This window comes from Salvelinus namaycush, chromosome 3, assembly GCF_016432855.1.
Source record: "Salvelinus namaycush isolate Seneca chromosome 3, SaNama_1.0, whole genome shotgun sequence".
Lineage (NCBI taxonomy): Eukaryota > Metazoa > Chordata > Actinopteri > Salmoniformes > Salmonidae > Salvelinus > Salvelinus namaycush.
The window spans coordinates 84,991,079-85,018,690 of NC_052309.1; the positions used below are offsets into that span (position 1 = coordinate 84,991,079).

Sequence of the window (27,612 nt, forward strand, 5' to 3'; positions counted from 1 at the left end):
AGATGTTTATCTTTCATTTGCTGTATTGGACTTGTGATTTCATGAAATTATATTATATGATATCCCTGTCGCGTTAGGCTAGGCTATGCTAGTCAGCTTTTTTGATGAGGAGGATCCCGGATCCGGGAGAGAGAAGCGGTAGAGTAACAACACTATCAACAAGGCAGCTCCCACAGGCTAGTTTTGTCGCACCTGGACTACTGTTCAGTCATGTGGTCAGGTGCCACAAAGAAGTTACTCTGAAAACTACAATTGTCTCAGTACAGGGCAGCACGGCTGGCCCTTAAATGTACAGGAAGAGCTAACATTAATAATATGCATGTGATTCTCTCATGGCGGCTCAAAGTGGAGGAGAGATTGACTTCATCACTACTTGTTTTTGTAAGAAGTGTTGACAAGTTGAATGCACCGAGGTGTCTGTTTAAAATACTAGCACACAGCTCAGACACCCATGCATACCCCACAAGACAAGCCACCAGAGGCCTCTTCACAATCCTCAAGTCCAGAACAGACTATGGGAGGCACACAGTATTATGTAGAGCCATGGCTACATGGAACTCTATTCCACATCAGGTAACTGATGCAACCAGTAGAATCAGACTTAAAAAAATGGATAAAAATACACCTAATGGAAGAGTGGGGACTGTGAAGAGACACACACAAAGGTACAGACACACGCTTACACATACACATGATAAGACGCACTCTACACACACGTACATATGGATTTTGTATTGTAAATATGTGGTAGTAGAGTAGAGGCCTGAGGGAACACACTTAATATGTTGTGAAAAGTGTTATGAAATGTAATGTCATGAAATATTTTAAATGGTATATAACTGCCTTAATGTTGCTAGACCCCAGGAAGAGTAACTGCTGCCTTGGCAGAAACTTATGGGATCCTTAATAAAAACAAATACTAATGAAATAAAAGAATTGAAAGGCTTTGCTGGTTCCTTTATGAATAGTTTATAATATAGTATTATTCTGTATAATTCAAGAAAAAAATACTACTTTAAACATCAAGCACAGTATTTCCAGTGGACAATGCTGATTGCAGAATAATATGCAGACAAATATAACATGTACATGTAAGATATAGCCGTTGACTTTGAGGCAGTATTATAAAATTGGTTTGGATATTTATTTATTTCAGTCTGGAACAGACAATAGTGTCCTTTTCAAGTTCTTGACGAGATACAGTACCTTGTCACATTGCCACTTTACAAAGAACACAGCAGTAAGGTCTCGTTGGAGGATGTGCAATTTCACAACATGACACGTTCTCACTTTAATGTGTCAATTAAATACAATTCATGTGAAATAGCAATGCCATCTGAGAATATTTTAGGCTGCTATCTAAAAGCGTAATTTTGACACTTTATAATACATTTCATGAATAAGCAACAGTAAACATTTCTGCATTTAGAAGCATTGGAATTCCTACAAATGTATAATAATTTATAAACATGTATACGTTTATATAATGTCTTACTCATAAAGGTCATAATAAAGTGTAACCAATGTCTCCCATACTCTCTCCATCAAAGCTGCGTTTTCACACAGAGCTTTAACATGGAGTCCATGATTAGGAAGGGCAGACGGAAAGACAGTTTGCTTGCTAACACTCTAATGTCTCAGTGCTTTGACAGACATTCTGTAGTCTTGAGGTTTCAGGGTGTACTTACAGATACACAGTGTAGATAATAGTCCAATCCTATCCTCATCCAACTCTAGGGGTTTGAATTACACATTGACCCTTGTGGGTGCCCATTGTTTATGTCTTCGACACTTCTGGTATGGCTTCACATAGATATTTTATTTCTTATATGGGGTCCTGATTTGTAAAAGGGGTGCCCAGCCCCTCTTAGCCCCCCTGTAATTTGAACCCTGTACAACTCAACCTCCTGCTTTTGGAGTAGGTGCTAGTTATCCCCCCCTTTCTCAATATTGTCCACATTACGTTTGCACAACCAGGGGAAAGTCAAAGAGAAGGTGTGAGGGGCAAGCATGATGATGATGATGATGATGATGAGGCAAGTTGAAGGTAGGTGAGGTTCAAGGGAGAGAGTGCCAGTAGGAGGAAGGGGCAGGAACAAGACAGGAAGTAGTCCCATCTTCAGTCAACATCTCTTTCCTGTTATCTACATCTTCTGGATCTCAAAGAGACGTACGTCCGTGTCGTACCAGATGGGCGGGTCCACGTTGCTGTGAAGACAAATAAAGGTTTAAAATGTTAAATGCATTGGAAAACATTGGAAGACTATTTCATCTTAGATCTAAGAGGAAGATAGAAAGGATTGGAACATTTGAAAAAAAAAATCCAATGGAGAAACGAAAACAAGTGTTTCTTATTGGACAAGACCAGGAAGTCCCTCCTTGCTTAATTCATTTTCTTCTGTTTGTTGCATCCCAGAAGAAAGAAGTGCACAGATGAAACCCCACATGAATCATGAAAATGAGTGAAATACCATAGGACTACAGCTCCCATCATGCCCTACTCACCGCAGGTAGACCACTCCCCACATATAGGTGCGGAACCACATGGCCGTGCCGGCGTTGGCCTGGTACTTCCGGATGAGGATGGGATGGGGGACGGGCAGGAGGCCCACCAGGGTACCATGCTGGAGGAACTTCAGGATCTCAGACTCGTCTGTCAAACCTCTGAGAGAGAGGGAAAATATCTTGTTACAATTAGAATCAGGAAAACCTTATTGTCCACGTAAGGTGCAAATTTCTCTTTGGCTCCACATACATAAAAACAGATATTTAAATATCATCAGTCATTAAAGTGTTTCTTCCAAAATGAATGGTGTGTGTTGTATGGGGGGGTTGGGAGCAAAGCTAGAAAATATATAATAATATAACTTATAATATATATAATAATATAACTTCAGTGCATCTACTGACACTTCATAGAAGTAAACCTTTGATGACCAATATGACCAGTGATGTTTGACTTACTTGTCGATACAGATCTTCTCAACCTGCGGGACCAGCACCTGCAGCAGACGCATTATGGTCTGTAGGGGGAGCTTACACTTCCAGGAGAGGACCTGAGGGAGAAGGAAGGGACACGTTACAGTCTTAGAACAAAAGGTGCTAAGTAGAACCATACAGGGTTCTTCAGTTTGGGGGAACCATTTTTGGTGCTGGGTAAAACCCTTTGCAGAGGGTTCTATCTAGAATGGATCTGTGGGTTAGAGTGTGGCCATGGCAACACCAGGGTTGTGGGTTAGAGTGTGGCCATGGCAACACCAGGGTTGTGGGTTAGAGTGTGGCGATGGCAACATCAGGGCTGTGGGTTAGAGTGTGGCGATGGCAACATCAGGGTTGTGGGTTAGAGTATGGTGATGGCAACACCAGGGTTGTGGGTTAGAGTGTGGCCATGGCAACACCAGGGTTGTGGGTTAGAGTGTGGCGATGGCAACATCATGGTTGTGGGTTAGAGTGTGGCGATGGCAACACCAGGGTTGTGGGTTAGAGTGTGGCGATGGCAACACCAGGGTTGTGGGTTAGAGTATGGCCATGGCAACACCAGGGTTGTGGGTTAGAGTATGGCCATGGCAACACCAGGGTTGTGGGTTAGAGTATGGCCATGGCAACACCAGGGTTGTGGGTTAGAGTGTGGCCATGGCAACACCAGGGTTGTGGGTTAGAGTATGGCCATGGCAACACCAGGGTTGTGGGTTAGAGTATGGCCATGGCAACACCAGGGTTGTGGGTTAGAGTGTGGCCATGGCAACACCAGGGTTGTGGGTTAGAGTGTGGCGATGGCAACACCAGGGTTGTGGGTTAGAGTGTGGCGATGGCAACACCAGGGTTGTGGGTTAGAGTGTGGCGATGGCAACACCAGGGTTGTGGGTTAGGGTATGGCGATGGCAACACCAGGGTTGTGGGTTAGGGTATGGCGATGGCAACACCAGGGTTGTGGGTTAGAGCATGGCGATGGCAACACCAGGGTTGTGGGTTAGGGTATGGCGATGGCAACACCAGGGTTGTGGGTTAGAGTGTGGCCATGGCAACACCAGGGTTGTGGGTTAGAGTGTGGCGATGGCAACACCAGGGTTGTGGGTTAGAGTATGGTGATGGCAACACCAGGGTTGTGGGTTAGAGTGCGGCCATGGCAACACCAGGGTTGTGGGTTAGAGTGTGGCTATGGCAACACCAGGGTTGTGGGTTAGAGTGTGGCGATGGCAACATCAGGGCTGTGGGTTAGAGTGTGGCGATGGCAACATCAGGGTTGTGGGTTAGAGTATGGTGATGGCAACACCAGGGTTGTGGGTTAGAGTGTGGCCATGGCAACACCAGGGTTGTGGGTTAGAGTGTGGCGATGGCAACATCATGGTTGTGGGTTAGAGTGTGGCGATGGCAACACCAGGGTTGTGGGTTAGAGTGTGGCGATGGCAACACCAGGGTTGTGGGTTAGAGTGTGGCCATGGCAACACCAGGGTTGTGGGTTAGAGTGTGGCCATGGCAACACCAGGGTTGTGGGTTAGAGTGTGGCTATGGCAACACCAGGGTTGTGGGTTAGAGTGTGGCGATGGCAACATCAGGGCTGTGGGTTAGAGTGTGGCGATGGCAACATCAGGGTTGTGGGTTAGAGTGTGGCGATGGCAACACCAGGGTTGTGGGTTAGAGTGTGGCCATGGCAACACCAGGGTTGTGGGTTAGAGTGTGGCGATGGCAACATCATGGTTGTGGGTTAGAGTGTGGCGATGGCAACACCAGGGTTGTGGGTTAGAGTGTGGCGATGGCAACACCAGGGTTGTGGGTTAGAGTGTGGCGATGGCAACACCAGGGTTGTGGGTTAGAGTGTGGCCATGGCAACACCAGGGTTGTGGGTTAGAGTGTGGCGATGGCAACACCAGGGTTGTGGGTTAGAGTGTGGCCATGGCAACACCAGGGTTGTGGGTTAGGGTATGGCGATGGCAACACCAGGGTTGTGGGTTAGGGTATGGTGATGGCAACACCAGGGTTGTGGGTTAGAGTGTGGCCATGGCAACACCAGGGTTGTGGGTTAGAGTGTGGCCATGGCAACACCAGGGTTGTGGGTTAGAGTGTGGCGATGGCAACACCAGGGTTGTGGGTTAGAGTGTGGCGATGGCAACACCAGGGTTGTGGGTTAGAGTATGGTGATGGCAACACCAAGGTTGTGGGTTAGAGTGCGGCCATGGCAACACCAGGGTTGTGGGTTAGAGTGTGGCTATGGCAACACCAGGGTTGTGGGTTAGAGTGTGGTGATGGCAACACCAGGGTTGTGGGTTAGAGTGTGGCCATGGCAACACCAGGGTTGTGGGTTAGAGTGTGGCCATGGCAACACCAGGGTTGTGGGTTAGAGTGCGGCCATGGTAACACCAGGGTTGTGGGTTAGAGTGTGGCCATGGCAACACCAGGGTTTTGGGTTAGAGTATGGCCATGGCAACACCAGGGTTGTGGGTTAGAGTGTGGCCATGGCAACACCAGGGTTGTGGGTTAGAGTGTGGCCATGGCAACACCAGGGTTGTAGGTTAGAGTGTGGCCATGGCAACACCAGGGTTGTGGGTTAGGGTATGGCGATGGCAACATCAGGGTTGTGGGTTAGAGTGCGGCCATGGCAACACCAGGGTTGTGGGTTAGAGTGTGGCCATGGCAACATCAGGGTTGTGGGTTAGAGTGCGGCCATGGCAACACCAGGGTTGTGGGTTAGAGTGTGGCCATGGCAACACTAGGGTTGTGGGTTAGAGTGTGGCGATGGCAACACCAGGGTTGTGGGTTAGAGTGTGGCCATGGCAACACCAGGGTTGTGGGTTACAGTGTGGCGATGGCAACACCAGGGTTGTGGGTTAGAGTGTGGCCATGGCAACACCAGGGTTGTGGGTTAGAGTGTGGTGATGGCAACACCAGGGTTGTGGGTTAGAGTGTGGTCATGGCAACACCAGGGTGTGGGTTAGAGTGCGGCCATGGCAACACCAGGGTTGTGGGTTATTAGAGTGTGGTGATGGCAACACCAGGGTTGTGGGTTAGAGTATGGCGATGGCAACACCAGGGTTGTGGGTTAGAGTGTGGCCATGGCAACACCAGGGTTGTGGGTTAGAGTGTGGCGATGGCAACACCAGGGTTGTGGGTTAGAGTGTGGCCATGGCAACACCAGGGTTGTGGGTTAGAGTGTGAGGATGGCAACACCAGGGTTGTGGGTTAGAGTGTGGCCATGGCAACACCAGGGTTGTGGGTTAGAGTGTGGCCATGGCAACACCAGGGTTGTGGGTTAGAGCATGGTGATGGCAACACCAGGGTTGTGGGTTAGAGTATGGTGATGGCAACATCAGGGTTGTGGGTTAGAATGTGGTGATGGCAACACCAGGGTTGTGGGTTAGAGCATGGTGATGGCAACACCAGGGTTGTGGGTTAGAGTGTGGCTATGGCAACACCAGGGTTGTGGGTTAGAGTGTGGCCATGGCAACACTAGGGTTGTGGGTTAGAGTATGGCCATGGCAACACCAGGGTTGTGGGTTTGAGTGTGGCTATGGCAACACCAGGGTTGTGGGTTAGAGTGTGGTGATGGCAACACCAGGGTTGTGGGTTAGAGTGTGGCCATGGCAACACCAGGGTTGTGGGTTAGAGTGTGGTGATGGCAACACCAGGGTTGTGGGTTAGAGTGTGGCCATGGCAACACCAGGGTTGTGGGTTAGAGTGTGGCCATGGTAACACCAGGGTTGTGGGTTAGAGTGTGGCCATGGCAACACCAGGGTTGTGGGTTAGAGTGCGGCCATGGCAACACCAGGGTTGTGGGTTAGAGTATGGCCATGGCAACACCAGGGTTGTGGGTTTGAGTCCCGCATAGGCCACTTACTGAATACATGTGTCACTGTCCATGTTGACAGTTCTTTAAGTGGCTTTAAATAAAACCGTCTTTTAAATGACAATATTATCATATTACTATTAAAACTACTCACCCAGTCTGGTGTAGGGGCCCAGTGAGATTGATACCTACTCACCCAGTCTGGTGTAGGGGCCCAGTGAGATTGATACCTACTCACCCAGTCTTGTGTAGGGGCCCAGTAAGATTGATACCTACTCACTCAGTCTGGTGTAGGGGTACAGTGAGATTGATACCTACTCACCCAGTCTTGTGTAGGGGCCCAGTAAGATTGATACCTACTCACCCAGTCTGGTGTAGGGGCCCAGTGAGATTGATACCTACTCACCCAGTCTTGTGTAGGGGCCCAGTAAGATTGATACCTACTCACCCAGTCTGGTGTAGGGGCCCAGTAAGATTGATACCTACTCACCCAGTCTGGTGTAGGGGCCCAGTGAGATTGATACCTACTCACCCAGTCTGGTGTAGGGGCCCAGTGAGATTGATACCTACTCACCCAGTCTGGTGTAGGGGCCCAGTGAGATTGATACCTACTCACCCAGTCTGGTGTAGGGGCCCAGTGAGATTGATACCTACTCACCCAGTCTGGTGTAGGGGCCCAGTGAGATTGATACCTACTCACCCAGTCTGGTGTAGGGGCCCAGTGAGATTGATACCTACTCACCCAGTCTGGTGTAGGGGCCCAGTGAGATTGATACCTACTCACCCAGTCTGGTGTAGGGGACCAGTGAGATTGATACCTACTCACCCAGTCTGGTGTAGGGGCCCAGTGAGATTGATACCTACTCACCCAGTCTGGTGTAGGGGACCAGTGAGATTGATACCTACTCACCCAGTCTGGTGTAGGGGCCCAGTAAGATTGATACCTACTCACCCAGTCTGGTGTAGGGCCCAGTGAGATTGATACCTACTCACCCAGTCTGGTGTAGGGACCAGTGAGATTGATACCTACTCACCCAGTCTGGTGTAGGGCCCAGTGAGATTGATACCTACTCACCCAGTCTGGTGTAGGGGCCCAGTGAGATTGATACCTACTCACCCAGTCTGGTGTAGGGGACCAGTGAGATTGATACCTACTCACCCAGTCTGGTGTAGGGGCCCAGTGAGATTGAGAGGTACAGGAGATGGTGGATGATGTGCTTGACATGCGCCTTCTCTCCATCTCTGCCTCAGTGTAGAAAACATCCTGAGAACATAGAACACTGATGACTGATGCACACACATACACACAAGATCGCACGTACCCATGTGTTCACACACACACACACACACACACACACACACACACACACACACACACACACACACACACACACACACACACACACACACACACACACACACACACACACACACACACACACACACACACGTAGTCTTACCTCATTGTCCCTTCCAGAAACAGACTCTGTGTCGCTGGCCCCTACAATTGCGCTGTGGACAGCCTGGGGTGTGTGGTCAGCCTGGGGTGTGTGGTCAGCCTGGGGTGTGTGGTGTGACGCGTGTGAATGCTCCATCTTCAGCACAGAGATCATGGTGCCATCCTCTGACACCTGAGACTTCTCAGTCAGTTTGTCAATGGCTGCAGACAGGGATGGATTTGATTGCACAGTAAAACAATCTACACAGTACAAAGGTGTTCCGAACGTGACAGAGATAGCACAATAAAGACAGTGGCTTATTTCCTTTGTGGTCCTGAAGGACAGAGAAGCTATATGTCAGTTCATACAAAAGTATGACACACCACTGGATGATAACAGTTGTGTTGAGAGTCCATATGGGGGAGGTGCAGTTGTGTACCTGGTATAGAATCCTGGTAGTGATCAGATAGTAGTTATAGATACAGTAGTTATTGTACCTAGTAGTGATCAGATAGTAGTTATAGATACAGTAGTTATTGTACCTGGTAGTGATCAGATAGTAGTTGTAGATACAGTAGGTATTGTACCTGGTAGTGTTTAGATCGTAGTTATAGATACAGTAGTTATTGTACCTGGTAGTGTTCAGATAGTAGTTATAGATACAGTAGTTATTGTACCTGGTAGTGATCAGATAGTAGTTGTAGATACAGTAGGTATTGTACCTGGTAGTGATCAGATAGTAGTTGTAGATACAGTAGGTATTGTACCTGGTAGTGTTTAGATCGTAGTTATAGATACAGTAGTTATTGTACCTGGTAGTGTTCAGATAGTAGTTATAGATACAGTAGTTATTGTACCTGGTAGTGTTCAGATAGTAGTTATAGATACAGTAGTTATTGTACCTGGTAGTGATCAGATAGTAGTTGTAGATACAGTAGGTATTGTACCTGGTAGTGATCAGATAGTAGTTGTAGATACAGTAGGTATTGTACCTGGTAGTGTTTAGATCGTAGTTATAGATACAGTAGTTATTGTACCTGGTAGTGTTTAGATCGTAGTTATAGATACAGTAGTTATTGTACCTGGTAGTGTTCAGATAGTAGTTATAGATACAGTAGTTATTGTACCTGGTAGTGTTTAGATCGTAGTTATAGATACAGTAGTTATTGTACCTGGTAGTGATCAGATAGTAGTTATAGATACAGTAGGTATTGTACCTGGTAGTGATCAGATAGTAGTTATAGATACAGTAGTTATTGTACCTGGTAGTGTTTAGATCGTAGTTATAGATACAGTAGTTATTGTACCTGGTAGTGATCAGATAGTAGTTATAGATACAGTAGGTATTGTACCTGGTAGTGATCAGATAGTAGTTGTAGATACAGTAGGTATTGTACCTGGTAGTGTTTAGATCGTAGTTATAGATACAGTAGTTATTGTACCTGGTAGTGTTCAGATAGTAGTTATAGATACAGTAGTTATTGTACCTGGTAGTGTTCAGATAGTAGTTATAGATACAGTAGTTATTGTACCTGGTAGTGATCAGATAGTAGTTGTAGATACAGTAGGTATTGTACCTGGTAGTGATCAGATAGTAGTTGTAGATACAGTAGGTATTGTACCTGGTAGTGATCAGATAGTAGTTGTAGATACAGTAGGTATTGTACCTGGTAGTGATCAGATAGTAGTTGTAGATACAGTAGGTATTGTACCTGGTAGTGTTTAGATCGTAGTTATAGATAGAGTAGATATTGTACCTGGTAGTGTTCAGATCGTAGTTATAGATACAGTAGTTATTGTACCTGGTAGTGTTCAGATAGTAGTTATAGATACAGTAGTTATTGTACCTGGTAGTGATCAGATAGTAGTTATAGATACAGTAGGTATTGTACCTGGTAGTGATCAGATAGTAGTTATAGATACAGTAGTTATTGTACCTGGTAGTGATCAGATAGTAGTTATAGATACAGTAGTTATTGTACCTGGTAGTGATCAGATAGTAGTTATAGATACAATAGTTATTGTACCTGGTAGTGATCAGATAGTAGTTATAGGTTGTGTACCTGGTATAGAATATAAGTAGTGTTCAGATAGTATTTTTTCAGCAATTTCCAGCAATTCTCAGTATTTGTCCATGGAACCGAGATACATTTATGCAATTTTAAAGTTAATTTCCTGCAATTCTACACATTTTGCCATGGAGCTGAGAGAAAATGTTGCAATTTTAAAGCTAATTTCCAGGGATTCTACATATTCTGCCATGGAGTTGAGAGGAAATGTTGGTTTTAAAGCTAATTTCCAGGGATCTACATATTCTGCAATGGAGCTGAGAGAAAATGTTGCAGTTTTAAAGTTAATTTGCTGCAATTCTAAACTCTTTGCCATGGAATTACATTTTAAAAATAATTTCCTGAAATGCTATGCATTTTGCCATGGATAACGCTGTGCTATTTTGCTCAAACTTAATAACAAAATAAATACACTGTTAAATTCATTGTTTTTGGAATTTTCTATTGCCCTGACTTTCTAGCTTCTATTTTGCTGATTGTTAGTTCTCAAAGATTATATTCTAAAAATGTATATACAGTGCCTTGTGAAAGTATTCACCCCCTTAGCATTTCTCCTACTTTGTTGCCTTACAACCTGGAATTAAAATGGATTTTTTGGCAGTTTGTATCATTTGATTTATACAACATGCCTACCACTTTGAAGATGCTAAATATTTTTTCTTGTGAAACAATAAATAAATAAGACAAAAAACCTGAAAACTTGAGTGTGCATAACTATTCTCCCCCCCAAAGTCAATACTTTGTAGAGACATCTTTTCCAGCAATTACAGCTGCAAGTCTCTTGGGATATGTCTCTATAAGCTTGGCACATCTAGCTACTGGGATTTTTGCCCATTCTTCAAGGCAAAACTGCTCCAGCTCCTTCAAGTTGGATGGGTTCCTGCTGGTGTACAGCAATCTTTAAGTCATACCACAGATTCTCAATTGGATTGAGGTCTGGGCTTTGACTAGGCCATTCCAAGACATTTACATGTTTCCCCTTAAGCCACTTGAGTGTTACTTTAGCAGTATGCTTAGGGTCATTGCCCTGCTGGAAGGTGAATCTCCGTCCCAGTTTCAAATCTCTGGAAGACTGAAACAGGTTTCCCTCAAGAATTTCCCTGTATTTAGCACCATCCATCATTCCTTCAATTCTGACCATTTTCCCAGTCCCTGCCGATGAAAAACATCCCTACAGCGTGATGCTGCCACCACCATGCTTCACTGTAGGGATGGTGTTCTCGGGTGATGAGAGGTGTTGGGTTTGTGCCAAACATAGCGTTTTCCTTGATGGCCAAAAAGCTCAGTTTTAGTCTCAACTGACCAGAGTACCTTCTTCCATATGTTTGGGGAAGTCTCCCACATGCTTTTTGGTGAACACCAAACGTGTTTGCTTATTTTTTTCTTTAAGTAATGTCCATTACATGACATTCAAATAAAAATCTATTTACATTACATGTTGTAATGCAACAAAATAGGAAAAACGCCAAGGCACTGACATTCCATTATCTTTTCTACATACTTTATATCTGGCTTTAGTAGTTTGAGTTTACACTAAAAGCGTTTTTTCACCCTGAAAATGTATAATATAAAATACACAAATATTTATACAGTATATACAATACCAGTCAAAAGTTTAGACACACCTACTCATTCAAGGGGTTTTCTTAATTTTTTATCTTTTCTACATTGTAGAATAATAGTGAATACATAAAAACTATGAAATAACACATATGGCATGATGTAGTAACCAAAAGAGTATTAAACAAATCAAAATATATTTGATATTTGAGATTCTTCAAAGTAGCCACCCTTTGCCTTGATGACAGCTTTGCACACTCTTGGCATTCTCTCAGCCAGCTTCATGAGGTAGTCACCTGAACGCATTTCAATTAACAAGTGTGTCTTGTTAACTAAAGGTGAAATAAAAAAATAAAAAATCCAGTGAAGCATTGCAATACTGCACAATAAAGTCTGCCCAAATGTGCCGAATTGGTCAATTGATACATTTTCAAGTACATACATATAGAGAACATACAAAAATTATATGGTAATACAAAATATAAGTTTACACACTCCCAGGAATGTTAGGTGTGGTATACAGAAGATAGCCCTATTTTGTGAAAGACCAAGTCAATATTACAGCTCATATAAGCAAAGCGAAACGACAGTCCATCATTACTTCAGTCAATCCGGAACATTTCAAAAACTTTGAAAGTTTCTTCAAGTGCGGTCGCAAAAACCATCAAGCGCTATGATGAAACTTGCTTTCATGAGGAAGTTTCATCATAGGAAAGGAAGACCCAGAAAAAGAAGACCCAGACTTACCTCTGCTGCAGAGGATAAGTACATTAGAGTTACCAGCCTCAGAAATTGCAGCACAAATAAATGCTTCACAGAGTTCAAGTAACAGACACTTCTCAACATCAACTGTTCAGAGGAGACTGCGTGAATCAGGCCTTCGTGGTCAAATTGCTGCAAAGAAACCGCTTCTAAAGGACACCAGTAATAAGAAGAGACTTACTTGGGCGAAGAAACACGAGCAATGGACATTAGACCAGTGGAAATCTATCCTTTGGTCTGAATTTGAGATTTTTGGTTCCAACCGCCGTGTCTTTGTGAGATGTAGAGTAGGTGAACGGATGATCTCCGCATGTGTGGTTCTCACCGTGAAGCATGGAGGAGGAGGTGTAATGGTGTGGGGGTGCTTTGCTGGTGACATTGTCTGTGATTTATTTAGAATTCAAGGCACACTTAACCAGCATGGCTACCACAGCTTTCTGCAGTGATACGCCATCCCATCTGGTTTGTGCTTAGTGGGACTATCATTTACTTTTCAACAGGACAATGACATAGCATACCTCCAGGCTGTGTAAGAGCTATTTGACCAAGAAGGAGAGTGATGGAGTACTGCATCAGATGACATGGCCTCCACAATTACCCGACCTCAACCCAATTGAGATGGTTTGGGATGAGTTGGACCGCAGAGTGAAGGAAAAGTTGCCAAGTGCTCAGCATATGTGGGAACTCCTTCAAGACTGTTGGAAAAGCATTCCAGGTGAAGCTGGTTGAGAGAATGCCAAGCGTGTGCAAAGCTGTCATCAAGGCAAAGGGTGACTACTTTGAATAATCTAAAATATATTTAGATTTGTTTAACACAAAATGATTAGGCGGCCTGCCCAAGTGTTTCAATGGCAGAAAAATCCCTGGTTATAGATAGCTATAAAGTGCCTTCGGAAAGCATTCAAAACCCTTGACTTTTTCCACATTTTGTTACGTTACAGCCTTAATCTAAAATGTATTAAATAAAGCAATTTCCTACACAGAATACCCTTAAATGACAAAGCGAAAAAAAATCAAATATGGCCTCCCGAGTGGCGCAGTGAAATAAAAAAATAAAAAATAAAAAAATAGAGCTTGAGAGGATCTACAGAGAAGAATGGGAGAAACTTGTATTTGAGAAACCCCAAAAACACTTGTATTTGAGAAACCCCAAATACAAGTGTACCAAGCTTGTAGAGTCATACCCAAGAAGACTCGAGGCTGTAATCGCTGCCAAAGGTGCTTCAACTAAGTACTGAATACTTATGTAAATGTTATATTTCATTTTTATTTTTTATAAATTAGCAAAAATGTATAAAAAACTGTTTTTTCTTTGTCATTATGGGGTATTGTGTGTAGATTGATGAGGTAAAAAAGGATTTAATCAATTTTAGAATAAGGCTGTAACGTAACAAAATGTGGATACAGTCAAGGGGTCTGAATACTTTCCGAAGGCACTGTATATAAGTTGTTATAGTTATAGTTCAGTGGTGTACCTGGTATAGCGACCAGGCTGGTCTTCAGCGTTCCTGGCTCGGCGGGGACGGCTGGACGGGAACCCTCCATGGACACCGTCTCCTGGGAGCTGGTACGGGAGATGCCGGTGATGGCATCCGGTGACTTTCTCTTCCTCAGCAAGGCCTTCTGGATGGAGGCGGGGTCGGACGGCAGGTTGGCCAACTGATGGAACAAGTTGCGTTTGCGGATAATGGCGTAGACTAGGTTACAGTTTCCTGGAAGATAATTGCACGTTTAAGAGCAAGGGATTATGAGGGTTACATTGATACGACACAGCAGCACATCAAAGGCAGGCAGTGAATAGTCCTTCTACTGACTGAACCCACAGAAAGTAAGAAACATATAAATAGACTAATTACAATTCCTGTTCATATTGTATTTTTTTCCCCATGGAACAGTGAGGAATTGAGAGCCGGAGATAGATTATAGAGGGGCCCAGGTAGGAGAGTGGCAGAGACAGGCTCAAACCCCCGTCGCTAGCCGGTATCTGTGGTCCGGAGTCGGCAGCAATACCAACAGACCAGACTACAGCAGGACTAAATACAGTCTTATGCTATTCTACGAAGTCAGACATGTAACCTGTTCTGAGAGGAGCAGGCTGGGTAAACACTGATCCTCTCACCATCAAACTGGTACTGGATGATGTTGTTGAAAGCCTCCAGCAGGAAGAAGACAAGATGGTGGTTCTGGGAGGCGGAGAAGAGGAACCAGTTGGTGGAGAAGGCTTCCAAGAGGTGGAGCAGCTTGTTGGCTGCCACCATGGACAGACTCTTCAGGTAGGGAGACACTGTGGAGGAGAGGGAGGAGGAGTCATTCAGGTAGGGAGATACTGTGGAGGAGAGGGAGGAGGAGTCATTCAGGTAGGGAGATACTGTGGAGGAGAGGGCGGAGGAGTCATTCAGGTAGGGAGATAATGTGGAGGAGAGGGAGGAGGAGTCATTCAGGTAGGAAGACACTGTGGATGAGAGGGAGGAGGAGTCATTCAGGTAGGAAGACACTGTGGAGGAGAGGGAGGAGGAGTCATGACACTGTGGAGGAGAGGGAGGAGGAGTCATTCAGGTAGAGAGATACTGTGGAGGAGAGGGAGGAGGAGTCATGACACTGTGGAGGAGAGGGAGGAGGAGTCATTCAGGTAGGAAGACACTGTGGAGGAGAGGGAGGAGGAGTCATGACACTGTGGAGGAGAGGGAGGAGGAGTCATTCAGGTAGGGAGATACTGTGGAGGAGAGGGCGGAGGAGTCATTCAGGTAGGAAGACACTGTGGAGGAGAGGGAGGAGGAGTCATGACACTGTGGAGGAGAGGGAGGAGGAGTCATTCAGGTAGGAAGACACTGTGGAGGAGAGGGAGGAGGAGTCATTCAGGTAGGGAGACACAGTGGAGGAGAGGGAGGAGGAGTCATTTGTAGAGATACTGTACATTTTGACCAGAATATGCATATGTGCATATTCTCCCACAGATTGAGCCTAATCCTAGCTAGACTAAAAAGCAAGTAACATCTCAATATGCATGTACAGCATCTAAGAATTACTTCATGAGTACATCTGTTTGGGTGTTTAAGGTGATCTCAGGGACTGTTCCAAAGTAATGTAACTGTTCAATACCTCAGAACTTTCTGTGAGGCTGAGGTTACAACAAGGAGTGTAGATGTTTCCTGTGGACCGGATTGTCTCATGATGACGTGTTGTTGTGCTGATTGTAGCCTACTATATGTTTTAAATGTTGTAACGCTGTAATGACTACTGCTGTAATGTAACGCTGTAACGCTGTAATGTAACGCTGTAACGCTGTAATGTAACTCTGTAATGACTACTGCTGTAATGTAACGCTGTAATGACTACTGCTGTAATCTAACGCTGTAACGCTGTAATGTAACGCTGTAACGCTGTAATGTAACGCTGTAATGACTACTGCTGTAATGTAACGCTGTAACGCTGTAATGTAACGCTGTAACGCTGTAATGTAACTCTGTAATGACTACTGCTGTAATGTAACGCTGTAACGCTGTAATGACTACTGCTGTAATGTAACGCTGTAACGCTGTAATGTAACGCTGTAACGCTGTAATGTAACGCTGTAATGACTACTGCTGTAATGTAACGCTGTAATGACTACTGCTGTAATGTAACACTGTAACGCTGTAATGTAACGCTGTAACGCTGTAATGTAACGCTGTAATGACTACTGCTGTAATGTAACGCTGTAACGCTGTAATGTAACGCTGTAACGCTGTAATGTAACGCTGTAATGTAACACTGTAACGCTGTAATGTAACACTGTAACGCTGTAATGACTACTGCTGTAATGTAACTCTGTAACGCTGTAACGCTGTAATGACTACTGCTGTAATGTAACGCTGTAACGCTGTAATGACTACTGCTGTAATGTAACGCTGTAACGCTGTAATGTAACGCTGTAACGCTGTAATGACTACTGCTGTAATGTAACGCTGTAACGCTGTAATGACTACTGCTGTAATGTAATGCTGTAACACTGTAATGTAACGCTGTAACGCTGTAATGTAACGCTGTAACGCTGTAATGTAACGCTGTAACGCTGTAATGACTACTGCTGTAATGTAACGCTGTAACGCTGTAATGACTACTGCTGTAATGTAACGCTGTAACACTGTAATGTACCGCTGTAACGCTGTAATGACTACTGCTGTAATGTAACGCTGTAACACTGTAATGTAACGCTGTAACGCTGTAATGACTACTGCTGTAATGTAATGCTGTAACACTGTAATGTAACGCTGTAACGCTGTAATGACTACTGCTGCCTTCTTGGCTAGGTCTCTTTTGTAAAATAGACTATGTATCTCAATGGGACTTTCCTGGTTAAATGAAGGTTAAATAAATAAATAAAGAACCATGTGCATATTTGACCAGCAGATGGAGCCAGTGCAGAGCTACTCGCCATTCACTACGATGGTGAGCAGGCAGTCAAAGAGAGGCTGTAGACGCTGGTGGCCACTGGTGATGATCTTGTGGAACACCTGGAGATCACACAGAGAGGTACAGACATAGAGATAGAATTACTAGAAGGGACAAGGGCAATTTGACTGGAACACTTAATCGCTGTCAAGCCATCCATCAGATAACATTTATTGACTTGAATGTCTGTTGTAGCAATTCTATTTCTATAGGACCTGGACTCAAATAGTATTTGTTTCCATTCAAATGCTTTATCTGCGCTTCATTGATCTAGCTTGGCGCAATGGAACCAATGGGAGAGTCCCAATAGAGATAACCCCACCCATTTGGCACTCCAGGCTCAATTACAAATATTTGAATTAAATACTATTTGAATCTAAGTGTAATAAAGACACCAAGCTATAACTAGAGAGGCGTTTTAATTAACACATAGAGGCAGATCACAGAAAATGTAATATTGCCTGCAGAATTCATCCATTTGCTACAGTCACACTGTATTCCACAGAGATATATTCTATTCATTCTATATCTATGCTGTAGCCTACTGTAACTTGTATGGCAGAGTCTTACTACTATGAGCAGGTCGGCGTGGGTCCCTGTAAACACTGGGATGTCCATAGGTACGTGGACGGAGTAGGGCTTGTTGAGACGCACGCCAAAGTTCCTCTCTCCACTCAGCAGTAGCAGGATGAAGACACCGATATGCATGAGACCCACACGGGCTGTAGCAGAAACACGTGCGCACACACACACACACACACACACACACACACACACACACACACACACACACACACACACACACACACACACACACACACACACACACACACACACACACACACACACAAGAGCGAGAGACAATCACTAAAACCATTACCAAGGCATACGTAAATAAAGCAGACATTCACAGCCGTTAGCAGATATATAGTATTTTCCAGTCCCTACAGACAGATATATAGTATATTCCAGTCCCTTCAGACAGATATATAGTATATTCCAGTCCCTACAGACAGATATATAATATATTCCAGTCCCTACAGACAGATATATAGTATATTCCAGTCCCTTCAGACAGATATATAGTATATTCCAGTCCCTACAGACAGATATATAGTATATTCCAGTCCCTACAGACAGATATATAGTATATTCCAGTCCCTACAGACAGATATATAGTATATTCCAGTCCCTACAGACAGATATATAGTATATTCCAGTCCCTACAGACAGATATATAATATATTCCAGTCCCTACAGACAGATATATAATATATTCCAGTCCCTACAGACAGATATATAATATATTCCAGTCCCTACAGAGAGATATATAGTATATTCCAGTCCCTACAGACAGATATATAATATATTCCAGTCCCTACAGACAGATATATAATATATTCCAGTCCCTACAGACAGATATATAATATATTCCAGTCCCTACAGACAGATATATAGTATATTCCAGTCCCTACAGACAGATATATAGTATATTCCAGTCCCTACAGACAGATATATAGTATATTCCAGTCCCTACAGACAGATATATAATATATTCCAGTCCCTACAGACAGATATATAGTATATTCCAGTCCCTACAGACAGATATATAGTATATTCCAGTCCCTACAGACAGATATATAGTATATTCCAGTCCCTACAGACAGATATATAATATATTCCAGTCCCTACAGACAGATATATAATATATTCCAGTCCCTACAGACAGATATATAGTATATTCCAGTCCCTACAGACAGATATATAGTATATTCCAGTTCCTACAGACAGATATATAGTATATTCCAGTCCCTACAGACAGATATATAATATATTCCAGTCCCTACAGACAGATATATAGTATATTCCAGTCCCTACAGACAGATATATAGTATATTCCAGTCCCTACAGACAGATATATAGTATATTCCAGTCCCTACAGACAGATATATAGTATATTCCAGTCCCTACAGACAGATATATAATATATTCCAGTCCCTACAGACAGATATATAGTATATTCCAGTCCCTACAGACAGATATATAATATATTCCAGTCCCTACAGACAGATATATAATATATTCCAGTCCCTTCAGACAGATATATAGTATATTCCAGTCCCTACAGACAGATATATAGTATATTCCAGTCCCTTCAGACAGATATATAGTATATTCCAGTCCCTACAGAGAGATATATAATATATTCCAGTCCCTACAGACAGATATATAGTATATTCCAGTCCCTTCAGACAGATATATAGTATATTCCAGTCCCTACAGACAGATATATACATTTACATTACATTTAAGTCATTTAGCAGACGCTCTTATCCAGAGCGACTTATATAGTATATTCCAGTCCCTACAGACAGATATATAGTATATTCCAGTCCCTACAGACAGATATATAATATATTCCAGTCCCTACAGACAGATATATAATATATTCCAGTCCCTACAGACAGATATATAGTATATTCCATTCCCTACAGACAGATATATAGTATATTCCAGTCCCTACAGACAGATATATAATATATTCCAGTCCCTACAGACAGATATATAGTATATTCCAGTCCCTACAAACTACTCACACCCTGCCATCATTCATAGGATAGGTCTGTGTGTGTGTGTGTGTGTGTGTGTGTGTGTGTGTGTGTGTGTGTGTGTGTGTGTGTGTGTGTGTGTGTGTGTGTGTGTGTGTGTGTGTGTGTGTGTGTGTGTGTGTGTGTGTGTGTGTGTCTGTCTACAGACTGTACTCACACTGGTCGGCCCGGGCGTCATTAAGGTAGAAGAGGATGGGTACCAAGATGTCCAGAACATCACTGCTCTTCAATACAAAGAACAGGAACTTCTGTGATGGGCAGAGAGACGGTGGTATGGGTTATTAGAATGTGATGCGTGTTTGTTTCTCTGTTGAGGGTAGGCTATTCCTCTATTCTATCTCTGTTGAGAGCAGGCTATTCCTCTATTCTATCTCTGTTGAGGGTCGGCTATTCCTTTATTCTATCTCTGTTGAGGGCAGGCTATTCCTCTATTCTATCTCTGTTGAGGGCAGGCTATTCCTCTATTCTATCTCTGTTGAAGGCAGGCTATTCCTCTATTCCATCTCTGTTGAGGGTAGGCTATTCCTCTATTCCATCTCTGTTGAGGGTAGGCTATTTCTCTATTCTATCTCTGTTGAGGGCAGGCTATTCCTCTATTCTATCTCTGTCGAGGGCAGGCTATTCCTCTATTCTATCTCTGTCGAGGGCAGGCTATTCCTCTATTCTATCTCTGTCGAGGGCAGGCTATTCCTCTATTCTATCTCTGTTGAGGGTCGGCTATTCCTCTATTCTATCTCTGTCGAGGGCAGGCTATTCCTCTATTCTATCTCTGTTGAGGGCAGGCTATTCCTCTATTCTATCTCTGTCGAGGGCAGGCTATTCCTCTATTATATCTCTGTTGAGGGTAGGCTATTCCTCTATTCTATCTCTGTTGAGGGCAGGCTATTCCTCTAGTCTATTTTGACTCTTTTATTGATTTTCAATGAAGATTTTGATCATCTCGGCTACTAAATGTAACGTTACTGTCAATATGGTATATTATGTATGTACCTGTCTTCTACCTGTTGTGTATATTCACTGATGATGTCAAAATGGTATATTATGTATGTACCTGTCTTCTACCTGTTGTGTATATTCACTGATGATGTCAAAATTGTATATTATGTATGTACCTGTCTTCTACCTGTTGTGTATATTCACTGATGATGTCAAAATGGTATATTATGTATGTACCTGTCTTCTACCTGTTGTGTATATTCACTGATGATGTCAAAATGGTATATTATGTATGTACCTGTCTTCTACCTGTTGTGTATATTCACTGATGATGTCAAAATTGTATATTATGTATGTACCTGTCTTCTACCTGTTGTGTATTCACTGATGATGTCAATATGGTATATTATGTACGTATGTACAGTCGAAGTCGGAAGTTTACATACACCTTAGCCAAATACATTTAAACTCAGTTTTTCACAAGGTCAGTTAGGATCACCACTTGATTTTAAGAATGTGAAATGTCAGAATAATGGTAGAGAGAATGATTTATTTCAGCTTTGATTTCTTTCATCACATTCCCAGTGGGTCAGAAGTTTACATACACTCAATTAGTATTTGGTAGCATGGCCTTTAAATTGTTTAACTTGGGTCAAACGTTTCGGGTAGCCTTCCACAAGCTTCCCACAAGTTGGGTGGATTTTGGTCCATTCCTCCTGACAGAGCTGATGTAACTGAGTCAGGTTTGTAGGCCTCCTTGCTCGCACACACTTTTTCAGTTCTGCCCACAAATTTTCTATGGGATTGAGGTCAGGGCTTTGTGATGGCCACTCCAATACCTTGACTTTGTTGTCTTTAAGCCCTTTTGCCACAACTTTGGAAGTATGCTTGGGGTCATTGTCCATTTGGAAGACCCATTTGCGACCAAGCTTTAACTTCCTGACTGATGTCTTGAGATGTTGCTTCAATATATCCACATCATTTTCCATCTTCATGATGCCATCTATTTTGTGAAGTGCACCAGTCCCTCCTGCAGCAAAGCACCCCCACAACATGATGCTGCCACACCCGTGCTTCACGGTTGGGATGGTGTTCTTCAGCTTGCAAGCATCCACCTTTTTCCTCCAAACATAACGATGGTCATTATGGCCAGACATTTCTATTTTTGTTTCATCAGACCAGAGAACATTTCTCCAAAAAGTACGATCTTTGTCCCCATGTGCAGTTGCAAACCGTAGTCTGGCTTTTTTTAATGGCGGTTTTGGAGCAGTGGCTTCTTCCTTGCTGAGCGGCCTTTCAGGTTATGTCGATATAGGACTTGTTTTACTGTGGATATAGATACTGTTGTACCTGTTTCCTCCAGCATCTTCACAAGGTCCTTTGCTGTTGTTCTATGATTGATTTGCACTTTTCACACCAAAGTACGTTCATCTCTAGGAGACAGAAGGCGTCTCCTTCAAGAGCGGTATGACGGCTGCGTGGTCCAATGGTGTTTATACTTGTGTACTATTGTTTGTAGAGATGAATGTGGTACCTTCAGGCATTTGGAACTTGCTCCCAAGGATGAACCAGACTTGTGGAGGTCTACAATTTTTTTTCTTGAGGTCTTGGCTGATTTCTTTTGATTTTCCCATGATGCCAAGCAAAGATACACTGAGTTTGAAGGTAGGCCTTGAAATACATCCACAGGTACACCTCCAATTGACTCAAATGATGTCAATTAGCCTATCAGAAGCTTCTAAAGCCATTACATCATTTTCTGGAATTTTGCAAGCTGTTTAAAGGCACAGTCAACTTAGTGTATGTAAACTTCTGACCCACTGGAATTGTGATACAGTGAATTATAAGTGAAATAATCTGTCTGCAAAAAATTGTTGGAAAAATGACTTGTGTCATGCACAAAGTAGATGTCCTAACTGACTTGCCAAAACTATAGTTTGTTAACAAGAAATGTGTGGAGTGGTTGAAAAACAAGTTTTAATGACTCCAACCTAAGTGTATGTAAACTTCCGACTTCAACCGTACCTGTCTTCTACCTGTTGTGTATTCACTGATGATGTCAATATGGTATATTATGTATGTACCTGTCTTCTACCTGTTGTGTATTCACTGATGATGATGATGATGAAGTGGTATCTAGCTAAAATGTTGTTTTTTTCAAATATAATGTGGCTTAACTGAATACAGTCAACACAATAACAACCTGCATGGTTTCCTACCAGACTGGTCCTAGATCTGTTTGTGCTGTATAGCTTAGCACCCCTACAGTATGGTAAGGAATAACACAGATCTGGGATCAGGCTAGTCTCCTACCTTATTAATATGATAATAATATATATAATAATATATGATATATGACCTTATTGAAGTCACAGAGCTTCCAGAAGAGCACCAGCAGCTCCTGGTGGAACTGGATCTTCTTGGTGGAGTTAGGCAGGTAGGTCTGCATCAGAGGGTTTACCAACAGGCGAGCCAGTCCCTTCAACACAAAGTCATAGTCCTGGAGAGGGAGTGACACAAGCAGGCTCTGAGGTTCAGATTTTCATTTGAGAGATTTAGACCAACGTCTTTTCACATAGCAAAGATGCACTTGTGATGTACCATTAGAGGAGAAAGTGTGTAAACATGATAGAAGAGAGAATTACAAAGAAGAGAGAATTACAAAGAAGAGAGAACTACAAAGAAGAGAGAACTACAAAGAAAATATAACTACAAAGAAGAGAGAACTACAAAGAAGAGAGAACTACAAAGAAAATATAACTACAAAGAAGAGAGAACTACAAAGAAGAGATAACTACAAAGAAGAGATAACTACAAAGAAAATATAACTACAAAGAAGAGATAACTACAAAGAAGAGAGAACTACAAAGAAGAGATAACTACAAAGAAAATATAACTACAAAGAAGAGAGAACTACAAAGAAGAGATAACTACAAAGAAGAGATAACTACAAAGCAGAGATAACTACAAAGAAGAGATAACTACAAAGAAGAGATAACTACAAAGAAAATAGAACTACAAAGAAAAGAGAACTACAAAGAAGAGATAACTACAAAGAAGTGAGAACTACAAAGAAGAGAGAACTACAAAGAAAAGAGAACTACAAAGAAAATAGAACTACAAAGAACAGAGAACTACAAAGTAATAGTCTTACTGAGGGGGTCACATGACCTTTAGAATAGGGTCAGACCTTTAGACTAGGGTCAGACCTTTAGACTAGGGTCTTGACACGGCTGCACTGTAGCCTGGTTAAATGAGACTGAACATTCCTCACAACTAAAACAGTGTAGCATTTAGTCTACATGTAATGCACCATTAAAAGGAGGATGTCTAGGAACAATAGGCTCCTTAACAGCTTCTACCTCCAAGCCATAAAACTGCTGAACAATTCATCAAATGGCCACCCGGACTATCGCCATTTTATTCTGTTACATCCATTGTGTTACATTTTTTACTTTAGTTTATTTAGTAAATATTTTCCTAAATCTATTTCTTGAACTGCATTGTTGGTTAAGGGCTTGTAAGTAAGCATTTCACTGTAAGATCTACACCTGTTGTATTCGGCGCATGTGACAAATACAATTTGATTTGATTTGATTTGAAATGTGTGAAAAATATGACAACAAGAAGAATGACTGTACCTCTTCCCTGTGAATTCTTGAAAGGTAGTTTACAAACAGGTTGTCAGGGCCCACAGACTGCAGAGAGACAGAGAGAAAAATTATGTAACAGCAACAACTGAGGGCCATGACAGGCCCCTGGTCTCTGAAGGTGAATGTTAACACAATGTATCATGACAGGCCCCTGGTCTCTGAAGGTGAATGTTAACACAATGGATCATGACAGGCCCCTGGTCTCTGAAGGTGAATGTTAACACAATGGATCATGACAGGCCCCTGGTCTCTGAAGGTGAATGTTAGCACAATGTATCATGACAGGCCCCTGGTCTCTGAAGGTGAATGTTAACACAATGGATCATGACAGGCCCCTGGTCTCTGAAGGTGAATGTTAACACAATGGATCATGACAGGCCCCTGGTCTCTGAAGGTGAATGTTAACACAATGGATCATGACAGGCCCCTGGTCTCTGAAGGTGAATGTTAACACAATGGATCATGACAGGCCCCTGGTCTCTGAAGGTGAATGTTAGCACAATGTATCATGACAGGCCCCTGGTCTCTGAAGGTGAATGTTAACACAATGGATCATGACAGGCCCCTGGTCTCTGAAGGTGAATGTTAACACAATGTATCATGACAGGCCCCTGGTCTCTGAAGGTGAATGTTAACACAATGGATCATGACAGGCCCCTGGTCTCTGAAGGTGAATGTTAACACAATGGATCATGACAGACCCCTGGTCTCTGAAGGTGAATGTTAACACAATGTAATTTGAATTAAATGTGAAAGACACACACACACAGACAGAGAGACACACACACAGCATCACCCTCCCCCTGTGTGGAAGGGTCCTGTCCTTACATCCTGGTCCTCCATGCTGGAGGGAGAGGGGGGTCGGTGGGCCAGCCCTCCTCCATCGTGCTCCAGGGTGACGATGAGGATCTGCACGGCCTGCTCCACCAGCTGCTCCCGGTAGTCGGAGAAGAGCAGGTGATTGTAGGGGATGCCATAGCCCACCGGGTCGTAGGCACACACCACATTTACCAGGGAGGTGAAGAGAGGCAGGGCATGCCTGAGGTAGGTGGACAGAGGGTGAGGAGGAGGTGGTGAGGGTCAGGAAGGTGGACAGAGGAAAATAATCACTTGTGTCAGTTATTGTTAGGGGGAAATTATGTGGTTTGGTGAATGTTTGTGTTGGATTGCGTGTGTGTGTGTGTGTGTGTGTGTGTGTGTGTGTGTGTGTGTGTGTGTGTGTGTGTGTGTGTGTGTGTGTGTGTGTGTGTGTGTGTGTGTGTGTGTGTGTGTGTGTGTGTGCACCTGTTTTCTGTGGAGCAGAAGAAGCTGACCCAGGGGTTGAGGATGGTGTTGTCTGAGGAGGGAGGGAGGTACATGGCCTCAGAGAAACAGGTTAGCAGCAGCCTCAGCAGCTCCGTCCTGAGTGGTCAAAATCATACATAGAAAGAGGTTCACTGTGGGGTAGAGTGTGAGAGAGAGAGAGAGAGTGTGAGTGAGTGAGTGTGAGTGAGTGAGTGAGTGAGTGAGTGAGTGAGTGAGTGAGTGAGTGAGTGAGTGAGTGAGTGAGTGAGTGAGTGAGTGAGTGAGTGAGTGAGAGAGAGCGAGAGAGTGAGTGAATGAGAGAGAGCGAGAGAGTGAGTGAGTGACTGAATGAGAGAGAGAGAGAGAGAGAGAGAGAGAGAGAGAGAGAGAGAGAGAGAGAGAGAGAGAGAGAGAGAGAGAGAGAGAGAGAGAGAGAGAGAGAGAGAGAGAGAGAGAGAGAGAGCAACACAATTTGACCCAAACAAATCATGAGAAAACAAAAAGATAATTGCTTGACACATTGGAAAGAATTTATAAAAAAACTGAGCAATGCTATTTGGCCCTAAACAGAGAGTACACAGTGGCAGAATACCTGACCACTGTGACTGACCCAAAATTAAGGAAATCTTTGACTATGTACAGACTCGGTAGGCATTGTCTTGCTATTGAGAAAGGCCGCCGAGGGCAGACCTGGCTCTCAAGAGAAAACAGGCTATGTGCACACTGCCCACAAAATGATATGGAAACTGAGCTGCACTTCCTAACCTCCTCTCAAATTTATGACCATATTAGAGACACATATTTCCCTCAGATTACACAGACCCACAAATAATTCAAAAACAAATTTGATTTGGATAAACTCCCATGTCTATTGGGTGAAATACCCCAGTGTGCATCACAGCAGCAAGATTTGTGACCTGTTGCCACAAGAAAATGTCAACCAGTGAAAAACAAACATCATTGTAAATACAACCTATATTTATGTTTATTTATTTTCCCTTTTGTACTTTAATTATTTGCACATCGTTACAACACTGTATATAGACCTAATATGACATTTGAAATGTGTTTATTCTTTTGGAACTTTGTGAGTGTAATGTTAACAGTTGATTTGTTATTGTTTATTTCACTTTTGTTTATTATCTATTTCACTTGCTTTCCCATGCCAATAAATCCCTTAAATTGAATTGAAAGGGGGGAAAGAGAGAGGTAGAGAGTGGGAGGAGAGCAGTGAGAGAGAGGGGGGAGAGCTGGGGAGAGCGAGAGTGGAGGGAGTGCGAGAGAGAGTGGGGGGAGAGTGGAGAGCAAGAGTGGAGGGAGAGCGAGAGAGAGTGGGGGGAGAGCGGGGGAGAGTGAGAGAGAGAGAGAGAGAGACAGAGAGAGAGCGAGAGAGATGGTGGGGGTAGAGTGAGAGTGAGTGAGAGAGAGAGAGAATGAGAGAGAGAGAGAGACAGAGAGAGACAGAGAGAGAGAGAGAGAGAAAGAGATAGTGGGGGTAGAGTGAGAGAGAGAGAGAGACAGAGAGAGAGAGAGCAAGAGCGAGAGAGAGAGAGAGAGAGAGAGAGAGAGAGAGAGAGAGAGTAAGAGATAGTGGGGGTAGAGTGAGAGAGAGAGAGAGAGAGAGAGAGAGAGAGAGAGAGAGAGAGAGAGAGAGAGAGAGTAAGAGATAGTGGGGGTAGAGTGAGAGAGAGAGAGAGAGAGAGCGAGAGAGTAAGAGATAGTGGGGGTAGAGTGAGAGAGAGAGAGAGAGGATGGAAAGAGGATCATAAAGATCATCAGAACACAGACGTCAACATAAGGACTCTCATCACTGTGACTCACCTGTTGAGGTCGTGGATGTAGTTGAGTGGGGGGGACTGGGCGAACCCCACCCCTGCCTCCCAGATATACTCACAGCTGTCTATGGTCTGCATGTCCTCCACAGAGTCCTGTAGGATGGTGACATCATCATGGGATCATCAATCCCAATAATACTGTGAAGGAGCTACTACTGCTCCCTACACCATCACATCATTGTTCAGTCATCTAAAACAATGAACACATCATATGAAGCAAACAACGAGTCAGTACACAATTTCACAGAAAGAC

At 43.5% G+C, this 27,612-nt stretch overlaps 1 protein-coding gene across 1 annotated transcript in view; it reads right to left on the reverse strand.

Annotated features, from left to right (window-relative positions):
• Nucleotides 1–942: 942 nt before the first annotated feature.
• Nucleotides 943–27,612, reverse strand: part of LOC120041435 (protein HID1-like) — a 48,570-nt gene continuing 21,900 nt past the window's right edge. Inside the window, exons 5-19 of the mRNA XM_038986390.1 lie at nt 27,346–27,452; nt 25,525–25,641; nt 25,069–25,279; nt 24,229–24,285; nt 22,947–23,087; nt 19,809–19,899; nt 17,613–17,764; nt 17,026–17,104; nt 14,731–14,895; nt 14,087–14,323; nt 8,242–8,441; nt 7,941–8,045; nt 2,965–3,056; nt 2,506–2,664; nt 943–2,208 (exon numbers count right to left, since the gene is read on the reverse strand). Of these exons, the coding sequence (XP_038842318.1) occupies nt 2,145–2,208; nt 2,506–2,664; nt 2,965–3,056; nt 7,941–8,045; nt 8,242–8,441; nt 14,087–14,323; nt 14,731–14,895; nt 17,026–17,104; nt 17,613–17,764; nt 19,809–19,899; nt 22,947–23,087; nt 24,229–24,285; nt 25,069–25,279; nt 25,525–25,641; nt 27,346–27,452 (1,977 nt within the window). The 3' untranslated portion in view covers nt 943–2,144. The remainder of the gene's footprint in view (nt 2,209–2,505; nt 2,665–2,964; nt 3,057–7,940; nt 8,046–8,241; nt 8,442–14,086; nt 14,324–14,730; nt 14,896–17,025; nt 17,105–17,612; nt 17,765–19,808; nt 19,900–22,946; nt 23,088–24,228; nt 24,286–25,068; nt 25,280–25,524; nt 25,642–27,345; nt 27,453–27,612) is intronic.